The 25602-nt window shown below is 40.1% G+C and overlaps 1 protein-coding gene across 2 annotated transcripts in view; it reads left to right on the top strand.

Annotated features, from left to right (window-relative positions):
- LOC102300736 (contactin-4) overlaps positions 1 to 25602 on the top strand; it is a 180832-nt gene that overhangs the window by 97447 nt on the left and 57783 nt on the right. For both annotated transcript variants that reach the window (XM_005933441.3, XM_005933440.3), the window contains exons 6-9: positions 1161 to 1364; positions 5133 to 5235; positions 7389 to 7573; positions 20311 to 20450. In XM_005933441.3, coding sequence (XP_005933503.1) covers positions 1161 to 1364; positions 5133 to 5235; positions 7389 to 7573; positions 20311 to 20450 — 632 coding nt within the window. The remainder of the gene's footprint in view (positions 1 to 1160; positions 1365 to 5132; positions 5236 to 7388; positions 7574 to 20310; positions 20451 to 25602) is intronic.

Here is a 25602-nt window from a genome sequence, read left to right as displayed (position 1 = left end):
TGTGTGTGTGTGTGTGTGTGTGTGTGTGTGTGTGTGTGTGTGTGTGTGTGTGTATGTGTCTGTGTGTGTGTACCTGTTTAGGCATCCTTGTGAGGACCAGAAATTGGCATTCTACTGTACTTGTGGGGACGCACATCATGAGTTTGAAAGCATTTTTGAGGCTCAAAATGTGGTTTTAATGTCAGGGTTATAATGGTTAGGGTAAGCAGCTAGAGAAAGCGTTATGCCAATTAGATGTCCTCACTAAGATAGCAAAATGAGAATGTGTGTGTATATATAAATAGATAGAGAAGTGTGTTGCTTTAAGGGTTTTTTAAAGGAGACAAAAGCCTATAATCGATTCATTTTGATCTTGAAATGTGTTTAGCAGTTAGCACTGCTGCTAACACTAAATGTGATTAAAGTAGTAGTTTAACTATTTTTAGCTTGCACTTCCTTTACTGAAGGAAAGCTTGATCATCACAGTATAACACAAACTGGTCAAAATGGTTTCTCACCGTTCAATCACAGGCATTGTCATTTATGGATACACTTCCTGGAAGTGATAATAACTGGAATTTCTAAACTTATGTTTAGAGAAATTGTTGAATGCTAAATGCAAAGTTTCCTGGCTTTCAGAGTATTTCTTCTTGGTACAATCCTTCCAGTTGGACTGAAGTTTCTTGAAGGCAGTTGCCTGGTTTATCTGGACTAAAGAGGGTTTTTTTTTACCTTTTTTGTTTGTTTGGGTTTTTATTTTGTTTTTTGTTTTTTATCATTTCTTTTCATTTTCTGCTTATTATTGTCCCTATCTACTTTTTTTCCATCTTTGTTGGAAACTCCTTTGTGAATTCTAGTAGGGTGCCTAGGGAGCAGTAATTATTCATGACAACACAAACCCCATCTCCCAAATCCCTATTTGCATATTCAGACCTAATCAACATGAAAAATGGTCATTAAAGTGAATCCGGATAATTACATTTGTTTTCAACCTCTCACGGATCCTGTTATCAATTTTCACCTTAGCATGATACAACTTAGTCACCGTTTTCACTCCCCAGAGGTGGTCTCAAGCTTATTTCACACCGCAGCCACATCACCCATAAAAATCTCAGTTCCCTTTACCCTTTTCATGAGCCCTTCCTGCATTTAAATATATTTTTTTATATCCTTATCCACAGATCTGGTATTTTCCTGGATCTTCAATGAGTACCCGACATTTGTGAAGCAGGATACGCGTCGCTTCATCTCCCAGGAGACAGGGAATCTGTACATTGCTAAAGTGGAGCCCTCAGATGTTGGCAACTACACTTGTGTGGTGACCAACACCGTCACCAAGACCCGTGTCCAGGGCCCGCCCACTCCACTTGTGCTCCGCAGTGATGGTGAGCTCACACTTATGCCAGTTAACAGCATATAAGAACACTGGTTAGTGCGACAAAAAGGTTTTACTGTTTTGTGATAGAATTTATAGACTGTTGGGGTACACTCAAAAATGATTCTTCACCCTCAAACATCAGAACAGTCATTTGAGTAAAATGTAACTAAAATATATATAAAATTAAAGGTTTATTTATGCATGGAATGTTTTGGAAAAATTACATATAATTAAATTAGTTAAAGGCAATATTGGGCAGTATGTAGTCACTGATTTACTTCATTTCCTAAAGTATGTGCTGTGTGCTTCATCATTCTGCTGGGTCTCAGTCTATTACTCAACCTTTGGAGCAAAGCAGGGTTTATGAAATAATCATGAAACATCTCGTGTTCTACAAAGACAAACCATTAGTGTTTTTCTTGAATGTTTGGTTTGATAACAGATTTCTATTTCTGTGGTCCTTTGTTATAAAAACAAAACAAAACTGCAGTTTCTTTGATACAACAGGAAAGCCAGAATCACTTGGCTGATTTAGTGCAGCGCTCTTTAGAATTTGTACAGGTCATACCCATAGTAGCAAGCCAACATGGCTACTGTTGGTACCTCCCAAAAAACTTTGTTTCAAAGAACACGAATGAAATTCAAAGGTTAATTATCTCCTCCTCTGCTAATTTCAGCCTGTCCTTTTACATGTGGACCTAATGCTTAAGGCTGGCCTTATCAAGCCACTTCAGATGAAAGGTCATTCTCAGCAAGTAATCTAATTGTAGGCTTCTATCCCAGAAGCATGTTCCATATTCTTAAGTAATGCTGAAAAATATGAGAATGTCATAAAGGACATTTAATATAATCTTCCCAATAATGATAGATGATTTGATGTAATAAAAAAAACGACATTTAAGTAGGCAGAATCACTTCTAATCACAACGCACACTTTAAGCTTTTTTTACATGACTTACATGCTATACTAGCTTTAATATTAATGTTTAACTCAGTTATAATAACCTATGATTAGAAATAAAGGCTTGCTTTGATTTACATTAATGACCACTGGTCATGAATATTAATATGTGTTAATATTAATATTGTTTTAAGTTTATGTTTGAAACTTAGTTTCAGATTGTTTCTAAGGTCGATTTCCAATATTTCGATTTTGTTTTAATCATTTGAAAAAATGCTTAGTTTAAGTGTTAATTTATTTTTAGCATGAGGTGCCAAAAAGAACCAAAATCAAACTCTTGACACAGAACTTCATGAATAAAAACCAAACCTTTATTCAGGCTCTGTATGAAGTCAAAGTATCTTAAACGATTGCATATTAGGAATAGCAAACAGAGAAAACAGCACAGGTTTAGTACACAGAGAACTTGACAAACGACAAAGGAAGACAGCAACTATATACATGACTGTGGCAGAGCGGAGACACCTGGGAAACTAGACACAGCTGAACTAAATTAGGTAATAATTAATGAGGAAGTAAAACTGAAATGACCATCAACATTAAACAGGAAGTAACATGAGACAGAGATGAAGCTTCACAAAAAATTACAACGAGACATTTGGGAGGCTAGGCTAAACTAAATGAATGATGCAGCTGGTATGAAATCTACACTGGGGGAAAAACAGGATAGAATGTAACAACAACTAAAAACTAAACACTGAATGAGACGATGAACTGGATATAAAATGAAATAATAAATAGAAGCCAAGACAAAGGAAAACTAAAGCTAAATATGAAACTGACAGTTACAGAAGTAAAGAAACTCTAAACAGCAAACGCTAGGAAAACATCATCAAACAGAGAATTTAATAATAACCCTGAATTCAAAGTCTAAAACATAGGGTTCAAAACGACAGGACCATAACTTTTTTATATAACATGAAGTATTTATTGCATTAAGATGTAATATGTTTATAGTAAGTTCACAATGTAGACACAAGGCTTCATGCCGTGCAGACGTCCCAGTCTCCAGGAACAGAAACAGCCTTTCCAAACCGGAACTGACAAGTTCAACCAAACTAACAAAGACTGAAAGCAAAGACATACTCACTTTATTTTTGTTTCATTGAAGGACATGTATTCCAGTTAGTTTTCATCTTTTTTTTAACTAAAATGTTTTCCTCACCTAGTTTGAGTTTTTCAGTTTTTAATTAACTGTTATAACCTTGATGGTTTTAAGTAGAATTTTCTATGAATAAGTCCAGTATATCAGTGTATTGAGTTTGAAAACATTTAAAGGGAATAATGTTTTTATACATAAACAAACACAAATAAACTTAAAAGATAAACATTTTGAATGATTTAATAAAGACATTTCCCCGAAGACGCAATTTTTACATTCATAAATATAAAATTACTTTTACCTGCAATTTTGCTGTTTTATCCAGTGTTTGTGAGTATGCACACTAATTTAATAGAAGTCGCAAATAAACACAAAATGTTTTTTTACATATTATCTTATTATCGTCTGTCGGACTAAAAAAAGTTGATGAAACTAAATCTAATATCAAGAAGACGGCTAAGCTAGTTGGTCAGTGGTGAGTCCAGCAGAGATTCCAAAGCACTTTCATTCTCTGCTTCTGCACTTTTTTCATTACAACATTAGTTCAGCACAGCAGCAACACCAACATATCAGGAGTCAGCTCTACCTCATCGTCATGAAGTGGAGCTCAGGTAGGGGATGCGGGTGCGGGTGGGGTGGGGTGTGGGGGGGTTCAGGTTGGCACATTAAATATGTGTCCCCTACAAAAGGTTATGGTATGAGACAATTACCCGTCCACTTCCTCCTGTCTGCTTTAATATGGGTGATAGTGCTGTGGTTAAGTTTCAGTGACAGTTGTGATAAGGATCTGAATGAGCTTTCACAGTCACTCAGGGAGCCATCCTGATAACACATGCCTCACCAAATCAACGAGATGAAATTGGCCTGTTTCCTCCATCTCTAGAGCTATTTGTGCAACACAGCCCTGAATTGCAGCAAAGGGGGAAAAACCTGTTGTTACATTGGTGGATGACAGTACCTTAAAACGGCATTTCGTGCACCCGTGCTGAGCGCTGGCAGAGCTGGGAGAAATGACAGCACGCCAAGTAGCAAATTCATTGATGTAATTTACCTCAGTGTCGTTTTAAGGGAAACGAATAAAATTCACAGGTGCTTTTCTTTCCTATGGATGTAAGACACGAGTCTCAAATACATCTATACCAAAGCCAGAACAGCAGAAAATCCACATTCTGTCTTCTTCTCTGCCTATCCAGAGATTTTTAGCATGCACAGCAGCAATATTATAATCCACCAGAGCTGCTTCACCAACAGGAAGCTTTGTAGACACAGTGGCAGCACCCAGGGGGATTTTATGGGCCCATTTTCTGGTTCATAGCTGTTAGCGCTACAACAAGATGAAACTCATCTGGATGTAAAAGCTCAAACCGTCTATGAATTCTCAGTCTGTTTGTTGTTGTTTTTTTCTTTTTTGGGTTTTGTCAGTTGAACATCAGCGTGTCGCATGTCCACATGGAGAGAATATGTTTTTTGCTTTTTCTTCTCATTACTTTCAATGGGAGGGCATCCTGTGACAATGCTGAGAGCAGTGCTGGTGTCTGCTGCTCAGCATGGAAGTAAAAAAAATAATGCTGCACACAGAAATGTTTTCAGCTTTTGGGTAGCAACAGAAGAAACCACAACGCTGTATTTTTTAACTTCTTTTGCCTGACTTGTTAAACTTGAATAAAAAAAATCTTTCTTTGCACTAACACTCATTTGCATTTCTCTTTCAGGTGTTATGGGTGAATACGAGCCAAAGATTGAAGTTCAGTTTCCAGAGCTTGTTCATGTTGCCAAAGGATCCACTGTAAAACTTGAATGCTTCGCCCTGGGAAAGTAAGCTCACTTTTAGTACAGGCTCAGCATGCTCACGACCATTTAAAAGAAATATGTTGTGAGAAAATGTTACGTTTTCGTAACGTGTGCTTTGCCATTTCGCTACAACCCTGGTATGTTTCAAGCCTGGCTGCACATCTGACAAATTCGAGAGTGTTGTGGTGTAAGGATCTTCAGCTAAAATATACAGCTTTGTAACACAGTGTACTGAAGCACAAAACACACGGCTAAAGTAAAAAAGTGCTGAACAGTTACACTAAACTCTGTGGTGCTAGGTTATTTTTGCAGCTTCACATCCACAGAGAATGAAATCCCCACATTAAACTTTCATTCAGAATCACCATCAATTGCCATATTTGTTGTTGTTTTTTTGTCTCCAGTTTTGCCTCTTTATCCACCACAGTAGATTTCAGTTCAAACAGTCAAGATGTTGATTAACTTTTTAACTTTAATTCAAATTATTTGCATTCACTGCTTATGAATTACAGCATTTTTCTATTCACAGTCCCCCACTTTCAGTTCAGTATTTACACAGTTGACTGATAGTGACTGATGTTGAGGGATGCCATTATTAGGCTGAAAAAAATCAAATCAAATCAAATCAAACCAACCTATCAGACAGGTTTTCAAAATTTTAGAAGTAGCCAAATTAACAAAGTAGAAGCAGTGCTATAGTATTAGCATGTATGGCTGCCAATAGAACTGGGTCTCTAGTTTGGATTGGTGTAACAAACAAAGTAGCTGGATGAATTATGAAGTGTACAAGGCTATACTCTGCTCAGCCAAATAGTGGGCATAGTTTGGGGATGGTCCCTTCCTGTTCCAACACGACTTTGCACCAGTGCACAAAGCAAGGTCCATAAAGAGATGGATTAGTAAACTTGGTGTGGAAGATCTTGACTGGCCTGCACAGAGTCCTGACCTCAACCCAATAGAACACCTTTGGCATGTATTAGAGTGGAGACTGCAAGCCAGGCCTTCTTGTCCAACATTACCGTCCTACCTCACAAATGTGCTTCTGAATAATGTTCAAATATTCCCATAAACACACTCGTAAACCTCGTGGAAAGCCTTCCCAGAAGGGTTGAAGCGGTTATAGCTGCAGAGGGTGGGTTGATATCGTATTAAACTCTACGGATTAGGAATAGGATGTCACCAAGTTCATATGCATGTGAAGGCAAACGAGCAAGGCTATGAAGACGTTTCTGCAAGAAACAGTAGACTAGAGCAGATGCAGTTTCTATATTCAAATTGATATTTTTTGTACCATAGAATATAACAAAGGCATCAAGGTTACATTTTATTTAGTTCATTCACCTAATGCACTTATTTTAACTCAGTGTAGGAGTCTTTGCCATTTATCATCAGCAAAGCTTCCCTGCTCTCGGTTTTATTGTGTGCATCTCCTCACATACATGGAGTGGACCAGAGGAACTCGTCTGCAATAAAAGTTTCTCAGCAACTGTTAAATCATAAAGAGTGCGAGAAAGGAGAGGGAGAGGACGACGGTGACTCATCATCAAACGTTTTAGTCGTCATCTTTTGCAAACAAACGTAGCTTTGGTGCGGCACCTTCAAACAGCGCAATCAGCGCACTACTGCTGATGCCTGGTGTATTCACAGAACAACACACAATTTAAGTTTGTCAGTATCCAGTATCACATCAATTTACAATCCAAATATCAGATCAGTGTAAACCTAATGCTTCATGTATACAAGATACCTTTCCACATAACAGATACTAATATATGCAATCTGCTTAGCTAGATGATTTGAACGCCATCATGTTCTTTATGAAAATTATGGTGCAGGACATTTACAGGGTAAGCCATCTGAATTTGATCCATAGTTCGCAGAGTCTCCTCTTGAAGCTTGGATCTTATAGATTTCAATTCAAGGTTAATTCGAGCACAACATCCACCAGTCTTGAAAATTACTGAAAGAGTGAAGTATGACTCAGTGATGGTTTTACTTATAAAAAGAATACTTTTTAAAATTTTGCTTGCAGATAATTGGTATACACGCTTTCTACATTCTGGCAGCTCATACTCTAATTCTGCTTTATCATTTCCAATAAAGGTAAATGCATATAAACATTTTTGTCTCTTGTGTCACCCTACCAGCTTCAAAAACACATTTACCTCTCTTCACAGCCCAGCACCTTCTATAAGCTGGAGGAGAGTCGACAATGTGCCATTCCCTAGGAAAGTGGACATGAGAAAGGCCAGCGGCGTGCTGGAAATCCCATATTTCCAGCAGGAGGATGCCGGCACATACGAGTGTGTGGCTGAAAACTCCAGGGGAATGAACACAGTGAAAGGAAAGCTCTCTTTCTACGGTAGGTGATCCAGTCGTGCATGAATATTTGACCACCGTGCACCACATCTGTCAGACCTGCTCAGACTGAAAGGCAGCAAAAGCAGACACAACTTTTTCTCGCAAAGCCGGCTGCGGCGATCAGCAGAGGCTCGGCGTGGCATGCGCGAGGAAAGAGGTTTGTTTTAACGGCACATCAAAATGATTAAAGGCCATCAGCCATGATGCCTCTAATATTTTGATCCAGATTAAAGGGTGATGTGGATGAGGCTGAGCCCTTGGATACGACCTTGTTGGTGAGCCTCGTATTGGGTTTCCACCAGATGGCATCGTGATTCACGTCCAACTTGACGGGAGATCAAAGCTGTTAAATGTACTATACATAGACCAGTGGCACATATGTCAGGGCCTTAATCTGCACAGCAGCATCTGGATCAACAGGAAGGGGGGTTAGGAGATTTCAGTCATTGTTGCTGACAGTGTCACAGTTGATGCCACACCCACTGAGTTCAGATAGTAGAAGTAGAGATTACCAAAGACTATTTAATTCCAAAATTAAACACCCACTGTGAGAAACACTATCTGCAAGTAACACACACATCTCAACATTTTAAAGGTTTTTTGCTGCTTTTTATTTTTGGCAAAATGATAAATGTGGAGATCTTGATTTATTATTTTGGCGCATATTTGTCACTCTTACATGTTTCAGATCACTGAGTAAAAGAACAGATGAGAAACAAAGACTGTTGTTTCAGTCTGGAAAGGTTTCCAAAGCCATTTTTAAGGCTTTGGAACTTCAGTGAACCACAGCGAGAGCCATTATCCACAAATCGAGAAAACCTTCAACAGGATTGGCCGACCAACCAAAATTACCCCAAGAGCTCATTGACGACTCATCCAGGAGGTGTCAAGGCGAAACCACCGCTGACCCAAAAGAACACAAAGTCTTGCCTCAGATTTGCCAAAAACATCTCGATGATCCTGAAAGGTTTTCGCAAATTACACCTGGTGTAAAACTACCACAGCGTTTCATAGAAAGAACATCATACCAAAAGTCAAATATGGTGGTGGTAGAGTCGTTGGTGCTTCAGGACCTGGAAGACTAGCTGTAATTAATGGAACCATGAATTCTGCTCTCTACCAGAGAAACAATTCATTTCCTGAAGCTCAAAAGCACTTGGGTTATTTAGCAGGACAATGACCTGAAACACACCAGCACGTTGAATGCAAGTTGAACCTCTGAATGCCTTTAAAAAAACAACCTAAATGAAGACTAGAGTGGCCAAGTCAAAGTCCAGACTTAAATCTGATTGAGATCTTTTGGGATTAACTTAAACAGTCAATTTCTGCTCAAAAACCTTTCTTCGGTGGCTGAATTAAAGCGGTGTTACAAAGAAGACGGGGCCAAAAGACTTATTGTGAGTCATCACAAAACTTGCACAGTCAGTTATTGGATTTAGAGGGTAATTAATTTTTCACACAGGACCAGGTAGGTTTGGGCAGCTTTTTTCCCTTAATGAATGAAAACATCATTTAAAAACTTTTATATTTACTCCGGTTATTTTGACTGAAATTAAAGTTTGTTTGCTGATCGGAAACATGTAAGTGTGACAAATATCCCCCCCCCCCCAAAAAAAAAAAAAAGAAAAGAAAAAAGTATGGAAAGGGGAAAACTTTTACAGCACATAACCCCAAAGGATTTATAGAATATATATCCATCTTTCTGTATGCTTAATCATGCTTTTGTCCTTTTTCCCCTCAAACTTCTCTGAAGTTATCAAAGAGGGACTGAAACTTAGGGAGAGAGGAAGGAAAGAAAGAAAGAAAGAAAGAAAGAAAGAAAGAAAGAAAGAAAGAAAGAAAGAATTTAGAGTATTATTTGTGTAGCCACACTGTTAGATAAAAGAATTCTAGTAAAAGTCAATTTATGTTCCTACAGGAAGAATCTGTGTCCAGGTGCCTATGTGTACCTTTTGAGAGGTCAAAAAGGTAAATACATTTTCTGAAAGAGTAAAGGGTACATATTTGCACTGTTTCTCTTAGATTTTATGGTACAGTATCCAAAGACAGTCCGTGTTCTGCCAAATACAAAAAGAAATAAGGTTAAAAATAATTTTACTCTTAGGTTTTAAGGCTATACTGAATATTTAAGTCAGATGAAAAGCATGTAATCCATTCTGACAAGTTTCATTCTGTATCCATCATGTGTATCAGCTGCGTGATGGTTTTTCTCCTTGTGCGCCGCATTATTCCTGCAGTCTGAAGACGTGTGTTAGAAGTGCATGAATAAGTAAATATAAAAGATCTAAATTTTAAATGAAGGGGAACCCTGTACCCAATTTCTGACTTTTTTTTAAAGTTCTGGTTTTATACCGTTACATAAATTGTTACCAGAGGTTAAACATTGGTCTCTGCAATTCTATAAAAAATAAGTATCCCAGTGCTCCAATAGTTTGTAGCAGCATGACTTTGTCAGGCTCTCACACCGTTTAGAGGAATTTTGGTCCACTCTTCTTTACAAAATGACATCAGTTCATTGACCTTTGCAGGTATTTGTTTAAACATAGCTCTCTGAGAGCATTTTCACACCTTTTGTTGGTGTACTTTTCACACAGATGAAAATCCAAGTGAGCAAAAATGCGTCATTACAAGCCACGCGAGAATGTTCAGTCAGCTTACTGGGTAGATGTGTCCTGGGCTGGAGCAACAAAAGCAATTAGAAGAACATGGAGAATTTACATTCATTTCATGGCTAGTTGCTGGCCAAGAGAGACCTCTGGACAGCTATAGTAATTCAATTCAATTCAATTTTATTTATACAGCGCCAAATCACAACGACAGTCGCCTCAAGGCGCTTTATATTGTAAGGTAGACCCTATAATAATACATACAGAGAAAAACCCAACAATCACCCCCTATAAGCAAGCACTTTGGCGACAGTGGGAAGGAAAAAACTCCCTTTGAACAGGAAGAAACCTCTGACAGAACCAGGCTCAGGGAGGGGCGGGGCCATTTGCCGTGACCGGTTGGCGTGAGATATAGTACATTGCCACATCCTAGCATGCGAAGCATACATGGCTATGGGAAGTTTTTTTAGCTCAAACTTGCAATGCACATCTGGTACTTTTTCATTCATTCTGCTGTTTGCTTCTGTCCTTGGGACCATTGCCCTGTTGCATGACCCAGTTTTAACCACACTTGTGTTGAACAGATAGTCTCACTTTTGACTATATCGAGTTTATGGTCAACTCAAAGACTGTAAGATGCCTGGGTGCTGCAGCTGCAAAACAAGCCCAAATCATCACCCCTCCACCACCATCTATGCTATCTTTAGCAACATTGACCAAGAAAAAGAGTTTTTCCCCTGGCAACGTTTCCAAACAAGCCATATGTTTTCTGTACTGTCATGAACTTTAACATGCTAACTGAGGCCTGTAGCTCGAAAACACAGTGTTTTTTCCTGTTTCTCTGAACGTTGCGTGGCCTGGCTTTGTGGTGAATTCCTATGAAAGCATTAGGGGTGTACTTAGTTTTTCGAATGACTTTATCTTCAAATTGTATGTGTAAATTATCTTGGTAACTGTTCGAAACAGCTGCTAATGCAGTTTTGAATAACCAGATCAAACTGTGCTGTTACATTCATGTTTGCAGCAACATTTGAACCAGGATATTTCATTTCCACCAAGGTCTTTGAGACTGTTTACTTGTGCTTTTCACATTCTGTGGCGTTTCCTCCCACCTCGACATCTCTCTGTTTTCTTCCTTCTTATTTTCTCCCCTTCCAGTCCTGCTGTGTCAGCCGTCACAAATAACTCATTTGAGGCATTAAACAATTTGCCGTTATTTATAACAGCCCTGGAAGCACTTAGCCTCGCTCACTCTAACGGGCCAGGAGCACGCTGTGATCCGCCAATGCTTGATTCGTCCCTCTGAGCCACCTCTCCTCTCTCAGTTTTGATGGCTTTTGTCAGTCTCTCCCTCTCTCTCACCCCTGCTGTCTGCAGCCAGGTGATAAAAATCAGTAATCTTATTTTGAACTCCCTTTGAATTAAGCCTTTGAGACATTCGTCAGCAGTGTAAGCCAATGGGGGAATCGATAAGGGTATCTCTTGTACATCTAAGCAAGCTACAGTGAAAGGCGAGCATGGCTTTTGTGTTAGACAGGAAGGAATGAAGGTGTTACTTTATGGAGGCACATCGGTCACACTTTTAATACCACTCTTGATGTACTAAGAGACAGAAGCACTGCTTTGTTTTTCTCTCTAATACACAGAAAATGTGAAGGAGCTATGTTTGTAATACAACAGCATTTTTACAGGAGGTTTCCATCTCTTCTTTCCTGTCTTCATGTATTTTAATAAATAAACGATTTAGCTTGAGGCCAAAGCAGATTTGCAAAATCAGCTGCACCTTGTGATCATATTGTTTTTTCTCCTTATTAGTCATAATTCTGTACTGGATGAAGTTCCTAACAGCAAATCCAAGCCATAGACAAAAAGGTTTGTTAAATTTCCCCTGTGAAGAAAATGCTTTGAAAAGAAATGGGCTTTTGCTCACTTGCTGATGTCGATATTACTCAGAGGGGAAGTAAATGCAGAACTGTGACAGGTTAGTTTCCCTGTTGTGTTCCCATTTGTGTTTTTGCTGGCTTACCGCTGCATTATCTCGTAGTGATTCCACCGATAAGGCAAATTCCCATCTTTCCTCTGCTTTAGCCTCTTGACGTCGCACCTGATTGTTTGTGTGCTTAGCCCCGGTGCAGGCTGGGACGGGCTGCCGGCTTTCATTTGGCAAGCGTTTTCTGAGGGTCGATGCGCGCGCAGCAGGTGAGGGATAGAGCGAAGGATGCTGACAGCGAGGGGGGGGCAAAGAACAACGATGACAATGCGGCTCAGAAAAATGTGGTGGGTGGGGGCAGCCCAGTCAGACTCTGATGGAGAGCTGGTGTAGCATGAATGGATGTTAGGCTAAATAAGTGGTGATGGTAACGTTTATAGAAAGTCTAGTTTCACATCTTTCCCATTTGTTGCAGCAAATGTATACAGGCACATATGGTGCAGCTGACTGAATGCCTGCAAAGCTTGCACTCATGTACAGCATCAATATGAATTTAGTGATTTTGTGTTTACTGCATATAGAAAACACCTCAAGCAAAGAATAAAAAAAATGGTCAATTTTATTGACATATAGTGATAACACTGAGAGGAAACCAGGGGCAATGGGTTTAATCTCCAGGCCCTGAAAATCAGGCACAGTTCTGTGGTGGAAATCTCTCCATGGACTCAGGAACAAGTCTTTGTTTGCTCACAAGTTTTCACGTCCCCCCTGTGTGTGAGTGGGTTTGATTCCACTGTCCAGAGACAGGCTTGTTAAATAAACTGGTGATTCTAGATTGGCTGTAGGTGCACATGAGCGTGAATTATTGTCTGTGTGTCTGTGTGTGTTAGCTCTGCAGCACACCGGTGACCTGTGCGGGGTGTACCCCACCTCTCACCCAATCTCAGCTGGAACAGGTTGTAATGCATGCAGGAGCAACATAATGTAGTCGATGTCTTTTTCCAGGTCTCTGTCATTTCAGCAACAATTCCAAACTATGTTCTGCACACATTCCAGCAGCAGGAGCTAAACTGGCATGCCTTGAGTTCAAACCTGTCACCCACTGAAAACGTTTGGAGCATTTTGAAGCAATGAAGATATCCGCCGAGGCCCAAACTGTTGAGCAGAAACATTCATATTTAGCAAGAATATGAAAACATTTCACTTTCAAAATTAAATCACTACGTCTCCTCTTTTCCCAAATGCTTACAGAGGCTGGTGTAAAGCATTTGGTGTTATAGCAGCGGGTATGTAAATGCAACATTAAAACGAAACAAAACAGGAAAAACAGTTCGATCCATCCATCCATCTTCTGTGAGTTGAGTCTTACGGGCTGGAGCCTATTCTAGCTTTAATATGACGAGAGGCAGGAAGAAGCTGGAGTACCTCGATGGAACATGCAAGCTCATACATACATCTGACACGAGCCCAGGACCTTTTTGCTGTGAGGTGACAGTGCAAACCGCTGCACCACCGTGCTGCTGTTGAAAATAATATTCCAGTATATATGTTCATACTGCATGAATGCATACAACCCAATAGGGTAACATTTTATACAAGGAAAGCCCTTTCCATTTAAGCTTTCAGAATTTGGAAGGTAGATGATACAGTGTATGTCTGTGTTCTCAGTCATCCAGGCCACTGTAGTCTAAGGAGCTTGGAAAGAAAAGCGTCTGGACTTCTTTAAGTTGCTTGAAGACGTTCTCTCAACCGAGAAGATTCTTCAGTTCTAGGGTCAAATGGTGGAGAGATCCCTTCCCAGACGCCTTAACGCCAACACACACCCTGGGCCTTTTGACCTCAGGCAATAACATGATAGGGTGGGGATAGGATTCACAGCGGGTTCACCCGAAACCTTGGCTGAGGTTACGTCTACGCTAATTCGTCTACAAATGCTCTGCATCCACACTGTCGTTTTCAGTCGTTTTCGAAAAGAAACGACTGAAAACGCTTATGTTCTGTACAGCGAATGCGTGAAACGTAAGACGATTCGACCTACGTCATTTCCGTCTTCTGTTTATTTCGTTTCCGGCTCTTTAAAATGTCGCAGCAAACTGTCAAGGAAAAGCACCAGGTTTTTTTAAACGGACTGACAATGAGATGGAGTTGTTGCTGTGAGTAACACAAGAGTACAACGTTGCAAAAGCGAGCAAGAATAAAGACTACAAACCATCCGCCATCTTAGTTGAATTGGTCACATGACTGCATCATATAAGTAAAATGCGTCATCGTTTTCAAAAGACGTTTTTCATCCCCTTTGGAGAACATTTTCAAAAAGCTCCGTGTTCCTTGACCAAAAACGCCGTCTCAGTGTGGACAGAAGGCCAAAACGGAGAGAAAAAGATGCATTTTCAAACAAAAACATATTAGTGTGGACATGGCCTGATTGTGACCTACACCCATTTTCAAACCCTGGCTCGTATGATTAGGTAGAGGAACAACAGGGGGTCCATGTCCTTCTTGCAGGACACTCCCATAGGGCTTAAATCTGGGACTCTCCACCATTTGACCTTAGACCTGAAGACGCTTCTCGGATGAGAGGTGAAATGTCTTCAAGCAACTTACAGAAGTCCAGACGCTTTTCTTTGCAAGCTCCTTAGACTATGATACAGTGCACAAAGGAACGTTGGAATCTGTTGAGTTAGCAGAGCTCAGCGGTAAATCTGCCCAGTTTCTTTGAAATGTGTTAGTGGCTTCAAAATAAGAGTGAACATATACATTCAGAAAGCAGTGTTTTTTTTGGCAATTTAATATTTGAATTGTTTTACTGCTTTAGAAATAAATATAGAGTTTAAACAACAGACAGCTCAGAGTGTGTATGTTTGTGTGTTCCTTCACATAATTAGCCCTGTTGTCCAAGCTTAAATTTAAAGCAACTACACATTTTTTCTTTAAATCACTGACATTTGGCCTCACTGTTGTGATAATGTATCGCAAGACGAATCAAAACGTTAGCGAATCGATATTTTGCCCCGGACCTATTTGAGAATAACGTGTCTTCTCTGTGGCAGGATAAATAACTGAAGATTCATCTTCCAGCAGCTTTTAGTTTAAAAGAAATTCATCACTTTTCCCCCCTCAGCTGCACTGACAACAACAACACTGGCTCCATACGAGTCAGATGTTAGTGATCTCAACCAACTTCGTGCATGATTTTAGCGGCACATGATCCACAAACACAAATCGCTCTTTCATACTGGTCGGATTTTGATGTCGTATCAGTGCAAGACTCCAGCATAGCTAAACAAAACTACACAAATACCCCCTCTGGTTGCCTCATCTACCTCTTTTTATCAGACTTTTTTGTCTCTCTCTTTCCCAAAACACACACGGGCCCACGCGCACACACTTTGACTACATGCTGAATGTGTAATGCACAGAGATAGTGGGATTTGCAGCCACTGAATTTCTCCGTGTTCTCCTGTGTATCACGCTTTACTTGAAGGCAAAATACTGTATAGCGAAGCCAATTAGAGCAGGATTTGTACTGTAAGTGAAAAGGTCAGTCCTTGACGGTGACATTAGGTGAGATCTGTGGAATGGAAAAGTGTGGTCAGCTATTCCTCTTGTCCTGCTACTGGCCTTGTGTGATATAGGATGATAGTGGCTGGACCTACATATCAAGAGGAACGTACAGAACATTACACACAGGGAGAGCTTTAAAGATCTAGTTTTATGTACCTCTTTTCCAGCTTAGTCATTAACCAGCCCTGAGTTACTTGCATGACACAGCAAGAATCAATTCTCCCTCCGTATAATTATACCATTATTTACCGAGACTGTATTGAATGGAGCGTTTTTATGGTGCCGGTGCCCACCCTAATGAATATGGATCTGGTTTTCATCCTTTTTGTTCAGATATAAGAACACTTGGAAAGTAAAAGAAAGCATAAAAGGAGTTCAGTGATCTTTTTACATTTTTTTTTAGCTCCAGCCAAAGGCAGTAGATGTGTAATTCAGGGTTTGTTACTGCACTTCAATGAAGACAGATGTTATCATTCACTTGTTGGTTAATTAATGCAGACGTGTGGAGAGAGAGTGTGGACCCAAGTGCAGACACAGACGGTGAGAGACTTAAAGTGAAAGCGAGCCTTTATTACAGCGAGGCAAAGGAGAGAATGACAAAACTGGGAAAAACCTTAAAACAAATATAAGGAAATTAAAGACCGAATACGAAAACCTGAGACAAGGAACAATGAACCTGGAACATGGAGAAATGCAGCAGGGGATACACAGTTGATCCGGCGACAAACAGAGGAAGACAAAAGGCATAAATACACAGAGGGTTAACGAGGGAATGAGACACAGGAGGAGACACACACAACTGGGAGAAATCACACGCAACGAGACCGGGAGAAGCAAAACTAGAAAAGCCTGACTGTCAAAGTAAAACAGGAAACACGAGACAGTGAAAAGCACAGACATGAAACCATAACTTGACTAGATGTGACACAAGGAACAAAGGGGAAGTATGGAGACAGAGATCAAGAGACTAGAAACTAAATAACAACGACATGAAAGACTATTAATAATTCAAAAACACAAAACGCCGGCTCACAGACCCAGGCCCATGACACTCACGTCACTACACCTCAAATGTATGCACATATACAAATCTGTGTGTGTGTGTGTGTGTGTGTGTGTGTCTGTCTGTCTGTGTATACACACACATATATAATGCACATACTCACTGGCCACTTCATTAGGTACAGCTGTTCAAGTACTCATTGATGAGTCGTTCACGTGGCAGCAGCTCACTGCATTATGGCATGTAGAGATGGAAGAAAGGAGATTTTTTTGAGTGAACATGGTGTGCTTGTTGGTGCCAGGCAGGTTGGTCTAACTATATCTGGTGGTCTACTGGGCAGAAAGTTTTCATAAGACCCTGTGCAGTTCTGTGAAAAGCCTGATTGAAACTTTGCGTTTGGACCTTAAGAGAGCCATGCATATGTGAATGCCCACAAACCTCGATGAGCTGAAGCAACTTTGTAAAGACGAGCCAAAAGTGCAAATATGTGAGAGACTGATAAAGTAAAGGATTACTTCATGTTAGTGCTGATAAATGTGCTTCTGCACGCTGCCGAATGACGGGGATGTTAGTTTTTCACAGGACTGCTTAGAGTCCTGTGAAATCTTTCTTATTCACAGGATCATGTGAAATTACAAGTGTTGCTACAAGTGGGAAGAAAATTTGTAACTAGAATTGAATAAAAGCACACAACAACCACACTACTAAACCACTCCTTTTACTGGATTTAACAGCTTATTAACAACCTTTGGTTTCTGACATAAATGCATGTTCTATTTGTTTTTATAATAAATGACTGAACTGATTCATTATTCAGTTTTAAAATGATGAGCACTGTCATTCACTGCACTTTGTGATTGATGTTCTGCAGTCTATTACACAGTTCCAGTATAAATAATGCAAATAACAACTGGGTTAAAGGGTCTGCAGTCTTCCTCGAAAGCTGCATTATGCCCCCAAACAGCAGAGAGAGAGTGCAACCTTTTCTTGCCTCCATATATTACAGTTCAATTTTCAGTTGTTAGAATACAGTGGGGCAAAAAAGTATTTAGTCAGCCACCGATTGTGCAAGTTCCCCCACTTAAAATGATGACAGAGGTCAGTAATTTGCACCAGAGGTACACTTCAACTGTGAGAGACAGAATGTGAAAAAAAAATCCATGAATCCACATGGTAGGATTTGTAAAGAATTTATTCGTAAATCAGGGTGGAAAATAAGTATTTGGTCACCTCAAACAAGGAAAATCTCTGGCTCTCACAGACCTGTAACGTCTTCTGTAAGAAGCTTTTCTGTCCCCCACTCGTTACCTGTATGAATGGCACCTGTTTGAACTCATCATCTGTATAAAAGACACCTGTCCACAGCCTCAAACAGTCAGACTCCAAACTCCGCCATGGCCAAGACCAAAGAGCTTTCGAAGGACACCAGGAAAAGTATTGTAGACCTGCACCAGACTGGGAAGAGTGAATCTACAATAGGCAAGCAGCTTGGTGTGAAAAAATCAACTGTGGGAGCAATCATCAGAAAATGGAAGAAAATGGAAGACATACAAGACCACTGATAATCTCCCTCGATCTGGGGCTCCACGCAAGATCTCATCCCGTGGGGTCAAAATGATCATGAGAACGGTGAGCAAAGATCCCAGAACCACACGGGGGACCTGGTGAATGACCTGCAGAGAGCTGGGACCAAAGTAACAAAGGTCACCATCAGTAACACACTACAACGGCAGGGAATCAAATCCCGCAGTGCCAGACGTGTTCCGCTGCTGAAGCCAGTGCATGTCCAGGCCCGTCTGAAGTTTTCCAGAGAGCACATGGATGATACAGCAGAGGATTGGGAGAATGTCATGTGGTCAGATGAAACCAAAGTAGAACTTTTTGGTATAAACTCAACTCGTCGTGTTTGGAGGAAGAAGAATACTGAGTTGCATCCCAAGAACACCATACCTACTGTGAAGCATGGGGGTGGAAACATCATGCTATGGGGCTGTTTTTCTGCCAAGGGGACAGGACGACTGATCCGTGTTAAGGACAGAATGAATGGGGCCATGTATCGTGAGATTTTGAGCCAAAACCTCCTTCCATCAGTGAGAACTTTGAAGATGAAACGAGGCTGGGTCTTCCAACATGACAATGATCCAAAACACACCGCCCGGGCAACAAAGGAGTGGCTCCGTAAGAAGCATTTGAAAGTCCTGGAGTGGCCTAGCCAGTCTCCAGACCTCAACCCCATAGAAAATCTGTGGCGGGAGTTGAAAGTCCGTGTTGCTCGGCGACAGCCCCAAAACATCACTGCTCTCGAGAAGATCTGCATGGAGGAATGGGCCAAAATACCAGCTACTGTGTGTGCAAACCTGGTAAAGACCTATAGTAAACGTTTGACCTCTGTTATTGCCAACAAAGGTTATGTTACAAAGTATTGAGTTGTATTTTTGTTATTGACCAAATACTTATTTTCCACCCTGATTTACGAATAAATTCTTTACAAATCCTACCATGTGGATTCATGGATTTTTTTTTCACATTCTGTCTCTCACAGTTGAAGTGTACCTCTGGTGCAAATTACTGACCTCTGTCATCATTTTAGGTGGGGGAACTTGCACAATCGGTGGATGACTAAATACTTTTTTGCCCCACTGTATGACATCCTTCAAGAGTTTACTTCTGCACATTAGAAAGATCATTTCTCATTCGTTCTTAGCATTTACAAATGTGTTAGAAAATTAGGGCAAATAACAAAGTGCGGCTGTCTGCACTTTGGACAAAGATTGGTTGTATGTGTCTGCGCGATCAAAACAGATAAACTTAAAGAGTTCTGCTCATTATGCTTGCATTATTTCATTGTGTAAATCCCTGCACTTGTAATAGTGCTTCTAATTGTGAAAATCTCCCACGCCCTTATGTGTGGGTCATGGATATAGAAGATGCAGAGGAGAAAAGAGGATGGATGGATGGTATGATGGTTGTCTACTGTAGTTCTTCCCCTGTTGCGTTGGAAGAAGGGTGTGACGTGTGAGGCTGATGAGTGTATTTGACTAAATGTCAGACTAATCAGAAGGTTGGTGGTTCAATCCCTGTCTTCTCGAGTCTGTATGCCAAAGCATCCTTGGACAAGATACTGAACGCTGAGTTGCCCCTGATAAGTTCTTTGGAGCATGAATGTGTGTGAATGTTAGGTGCAATAGCATGCACTTAGATGCAGAAAAATAGGTGCTTGTGTGAATGAGACATGTTGTGTACAGTGCTTTGAGTACTTGAGTAGGAAAGTCCTATAGAAGACCAGTCCAGTGAAAGTGTAGTACTACACATGCATGTTTATTTCAGGTACTGTGTAAATTTCCTCATCAGCAGGCATTCACTGTCAATGACAAGGAAATGACAAGATAAGTGTAACACTTCAGGAATCCACAAAGCATCCAAACATGTTGATGGCTTTGGATCACGCTGTCTGAAAGAAACGTTTTATTTCAGTAGCACCAACTTAAGCACTGATATGACATCTTATGTGCACAGTACTTTTGTGGGTTAACCATAGTGTTTTGCTGCATGTATGAGGTGTTTTGAGAACATCAGATTTGTGAATTGAAAAAAAAGTGTTCACTCTAATTGCCTCGTATTTCCGCTCTTTCCAGCTCCTCCTCATCTCATCGAGACGCCCCAAGATGTCCAGAAGCTCATCGATGACTCGCTGGCGTGGGAGTGCAAAGCCACCGGGAAGCCCAAGCCTTCATACAGGTGGATGAAGAACGGGGAAAACCTGGAGTCTACCGAGGTGAGAGCTCCCGGCGACCCACGTGTTTTTAGAACTGAAGAAAAGGGCTAGACCTTCTTCGGCAGCTTCGCGACAGATGTTTCTCACACACTCCGCGCTGCCGAATGAAGGATTGGAGCAGCCATGTACTGTACTTTCAGAGCTTTATTGCGCTGCTTGTTCAAGCTTTACTGACTAATTACCTTGCATTATATTCTTCTTCATTACAACACAGTGCCTCCTGTTCAGTTTATGTTACTCACTTCTGCAAAACAGCATTTATTTCAAAGGAATTAAACTGTGTCTGCTGTGCTGAGAGACGAAACTGTAAGCAGGCCAAGTACAGTGATGTAAGAGCCACCCTAATCTTCTGCTAAATCTCTCCACGCCGAGCGCGGTTATTAATCCTGTGCCACCAAAGAAGAAAAATACAAGATTCTCTATACAAACATTGTATATCCTACTTTCATTTTAGCTCGCCGCCCCCCTCCGACTCCCCATTATGAGTCCGGTGATGAGAGATGAGTCTATTAGGACCAGCCTACTTCCACACCTAACTTTAACTGAACTCTGCTGTTGGCATTTGCAAAAATATGATCCCCTGTATTTGTTATTTATGTTGGATTATGATATCAGATCATTTAGTCAGGTTGTTTGGAAAATAACGATTGGACATTCAGGCACAGCGTGCACCTGATAAATAAACAGGCATTATGTTAATTTGCTTCATTATGCAAGAAAGGCGACAAACACACCAGAGGATATCGATCAGTACTTGAATGTTATACATGTGGTTGAAATGAACTCTGTGTGTTGTTATTACTGGAGGCAGTACTCCACACAGCACAGGCTTTTTCATATAAAAAAACTGATTTGGCTTGCCATCAGGGGAGAGTAATCAACAACCTGTTTAGCCAATGGCAAACGCTTTTATCAGCACCTCTTATGAGGTAAGGCTCTTGTGTTTTCGGTGTGTGAGAGTAATCATGTTATTGTTTTTCTTATTTGGCAGTTTCTTAAAAACAGTAAACAACAAAGCATTTGATTGATCCCGTTTGACTCCCTGTGACCTTACTGCTTCTTTCTCTGTTTACTGGAGGTGCAATGACAATTCCAACAAATGTAAATAAACCCATATTTTGTTCACAATGAGCGACTAAGGGTTGATAATATTATTGGACATAGACAGAGTTTTTTGCTCAAGTAAAGATGAGCAGAGGTTCAGCAATCTGCAAAATTGTAAAACTGTTTGAATATCTTATTATTTACAGTACATAATATCATCAAAAGATTGTGAGAGTCTGGAGAACAAGGTACAAAGCAGAAACTCAATATTCAAGGCCCATAATCTTCTCCCGTGGCGTTGCATCAAAAACATGCACGATCCTGGCATGGAGATCACCGCACAGACTCCGAAACACTTCCAGAAACCACTGTCTGTGACCACAGTTTACAGTGCCATCCTCGAATGCAGGTTAATCTGCTCTATCAAGCAAAAAAGACGCTACACAATCAGGAATGTTGCAGTCTTCTCTTTCTCTAAACTTACTGAATCCAGGAATGAAGCTAGGAAACACGGTTTGAACACAAGAAAAGTGGAAAACTGTTCCGTGGTGGGACAAATCAAAGAGAACATTTCTGGAAACATGGACGCCACATCCTCTGGACTAAAGAAGAGTTCAAAAGTATCTCTGATGGTATCGGTGCATCGGTGTTTTTGGAATTGGCAACTTGCACAACTGAAAAGGCAACATATGCTCAAATCCACATGATGTGTTTTTCAGCAGAGGCCTTGCATAATTCGGCAAGACGATGCTAAACTACATACTCCATCTATTCAGAAAGCAAAGTAGAAGGATCTGTGTGCCGAAGTGGCCTGACGTCCAGACCTTTCACTAACTGAAAACATGAAAAAACTAAAGAAACAAAGACGACACGAGGCTGCCGAGCAGCTAGACTCCTATAAAAGACAAGTGCAGGAAAACATTTCTGCCTCAAAAGTCCAGCAACTAGTCTCCTCAGTTGTTAGATGTGTGCGAACTGTTGCTACAGGAAGAGGGGAAGCTACACAGTGATAAACACGATGTCACTAATATGACCTTATTTTTTAATTAAAATGCTAAACATTTGATTTATATTTTATATTCCACTGTCAATAAAACAGATTTGTGAGATTTGCACATTTTACACAGTGTGCTTACTTTTTAAGAATTTGGGTTATAGAATAAATTTCTAAAGATCGCTTCAAAAACGGAGGAAAACTACACGCACAGTTCATCACCCTCTGGATACGGGGCAGTAAGTGCATGATTAAAGGTTAGAGTGATGGCACTGATGTTTGTGCTGCACAATTCTTCTTAACATACACATAATTAATGGATACATTCCAAACGCATGGGTGAATGGATTAATCAGCAAAGGTGTTACATTGTTTGAAATGCCACCATTAACCGCAGTGGCTTAATGAGTGGAAGAGGGAAAGGTCAGTGATGTAAGAAGCGGTGGGGAGAGGAGCCGCCGTTTGTTGTTATTTATTAACGATGAATCAATTGCGGCTCTTCTGACTGAGCAGTTCACTGAAAGTAACTTCTGATGAACTTTGAGCATAAAAAAGAGCAACGTAAAAGTCATTTTTTGACTGTCGGTTCCTGCAGGGGTCAAATAGTCAATTATATGTGCACTACATTTACTTGTTAAATGATGACATATGGACCGTCCACTAAGCTCACATGCTTTCAGTGTACTGCAGTGCTGTGCCCCTGTATTAATACACATGAACAATCATTCAGCTGCCATTCTAGCCCTCTCCAGCTTTAGCATTAGCACGTTCTTGGATGAAGTAGGAACAGTTTCTGGAGTCTTCCTCATACCTTAGGTGGTTCTTTTCTCAACTCAGCACTTGACTTTTATTTAAAAAAGCAAACTTTCCCTCTCCTAAAAACTAAAGACTAGCATAATCATACTTTTGTAGGCAGCTGTGGAGTGGCAGATAATGATGTCATTAACCTTCCAAAAACAGACTACTATTGGGTTTTTTACCTTCATTTGTCATCAGAGTCATAGCAGGACTGTACTTCATGTGTTTTTGTTTAAAAAAAACTTTATCCAGAACATTCTATATTATTTCTTTGGATTTCAGCTGGTTTATAGTTAAATTGTTACTCTTCTCATGAATCCCTTTTCTCCATGAATGTTGGACACTGGACTTAATTATACCTCCTTGGACAACAGAGCACAGTACTGTGCAAAGGTTCTAGGCAGGTGAGAAAATATGCTGTAAACAAAGAATGCTTTCACAAATGGAAGTGTTAATAATTGATTTTCATCAATCAACAAAATGCAGTGAATGAACAAAAGATAAAAAATAAAAACAGTATTTGGTGTGACCACCCTTTGCCTTCTTCTTGGTAAACTTGCACACAGTTTTTGAAGGACCTCGGCTGGTAGGTTGTTCCAAACATCTTGAAGAACTAAGTAGGCTTCCTCACAGCCTTCTGTCTCTTCATGTAATCCCAGACGCACTCGATGATGTTGACATTAGGGCTCCGTGGGGGCCGTACCATCACTTCCAGTACTTCCAGTTCTTCTTTGCGCTTTGGCTGTGTGTTTGGGGTCGTTGTCCTGCTGCAGAATACATTCGGGGCCATTAAACAATCATTTATATTTGTGAAAGCGTTTTTTTGCTGACAGCATTTTTCCACACTTGCCTAAAACATTTGCACAGTACTGTAAATTCGCATTATAAAAGTTGAAAGAATTTTTTTAAACTTTTTATTTTGTACTTTTTCCAAATTTATAGTACATGCAAACAAAAATATGAAAAGGAACACAAAAGAAACAAACTAAAAGGAATAAAGGACACTTAAAAAAAAATTTAAAAAATTAAAAATAAAATAAACAACGAGGAGAGGTCCCTGCCTTATGGGGCTGAGTCTTATAGGCTATCCATTTTGTCTACTGTTTTCGGTCTTTGTCAGATTTCAGTCTCAAAGTGTAGGTCATTTTCTCCATTATATATATGTCCTCGATTACATCAGTCCATTCTTCCAGTTTTAAAGGGTCACTTTTCAGCCTGTTTTTTGTTATTACCTTTTTGCTTGACAACAACATAATTTTAAACAAGTAATGGTCCTCCATTGTTACATTTTCCCATATCCCAAAATATATTACTCGTGCCTCACACGGCACGTCATACCCCAGCACTTTCTTCATTGTTACTGCAATGCTTTCCCAGTAAGGTTTGATATTTTTACACTTACAAAACACATGAGAATGATTGGCGTACAGTCTCCACATAATCTCCAGCATCATTTGTGTATAATTTTCTGAAATATCCGTAGACAAATAAGTGCGAATTTCATTCCTGGAACCAGAGCCGTTGAAAAAGCGGACGTCATTGCTGAGCTCTGTAGCGACGCTTTAATGGGTTTTTACATATTTTTGAGATTTTTTATTATGGACCCACAGCGAACAAGCTGTTGTGTTCAGTTTTTCTCAGGATTGCTTTTATTACCTGTGTCAGAAAAGCTATGTTTCTTTTCTTGTGGCATTTTCATCTGAAGGACCTCACTCTCTGCTGCTTTATTGACAATGGCTGCAGGATTAAGTAGCGCCGCAATTAAAAGGAAACTCCACCGTGAAACAGGATTTAGTCCATTTAAAGGACCACCGTACTCATAGCTTACTGCTCTGCACTTGAATTTAGGTTTCCCTGCTCTCTTAGGACTCTTATCCAAAAGGCTTCAAATAATGTTGCTTTAAGTGTGGTTTAATACTTAAAAGGGATCAGAGAGATGGTTGAAATTCCTTGTTTTCCATGTTCGTTCAAGCTCAAGTGGAGCAAACAGGCTTCGCCTCAAGTTTTGTTCTTGTTATTATAAAGCCACTGTTGAGCTTAGTTCACATCTGCTACTTCTGTCCTGCTCAGGCACATTAAATTAATCAAACATCTATGAGTAGAATGAGCAGATTTCTTTAACATTTCTCCTCCAGTGAGCACTAATAATTTCTTTTTGTTTGAACCCTTTTTCTTAGTCAACAACACTGTTGGTCAAGTTACTTGAAAAAAGTAATCAGTAACTAATTACTGATTACTTCCCCCAAAAGGTAATCCCGTTACTTTACTGATTACTTATTTTCAAAAGTAATTAATTACTTAGTTACTTTTTAAAAA

Source organism: Haplochromis burtoni, unplaced genomic scaffold (genome assembly GCF_018398535.1).
Source record: "Haplochromis burtoni strain Fernald_Lab_line unplaced genomic scaffold, NCSU_Asbu1 Contig_97, whole genome shotgun sequence".
In the NCBI taxonomy this organism is placed as follows: Eukaryota; Metazoa; Chordata; class Actinopteri; order Cichliformes; family Cichlidae; genus Haplochromis; species Haplochromis burtoni.
Note: the sequence above shows the minus strand (reverse complement) of the source record. Positions and strands in the feature narration are given on the sequence as shown.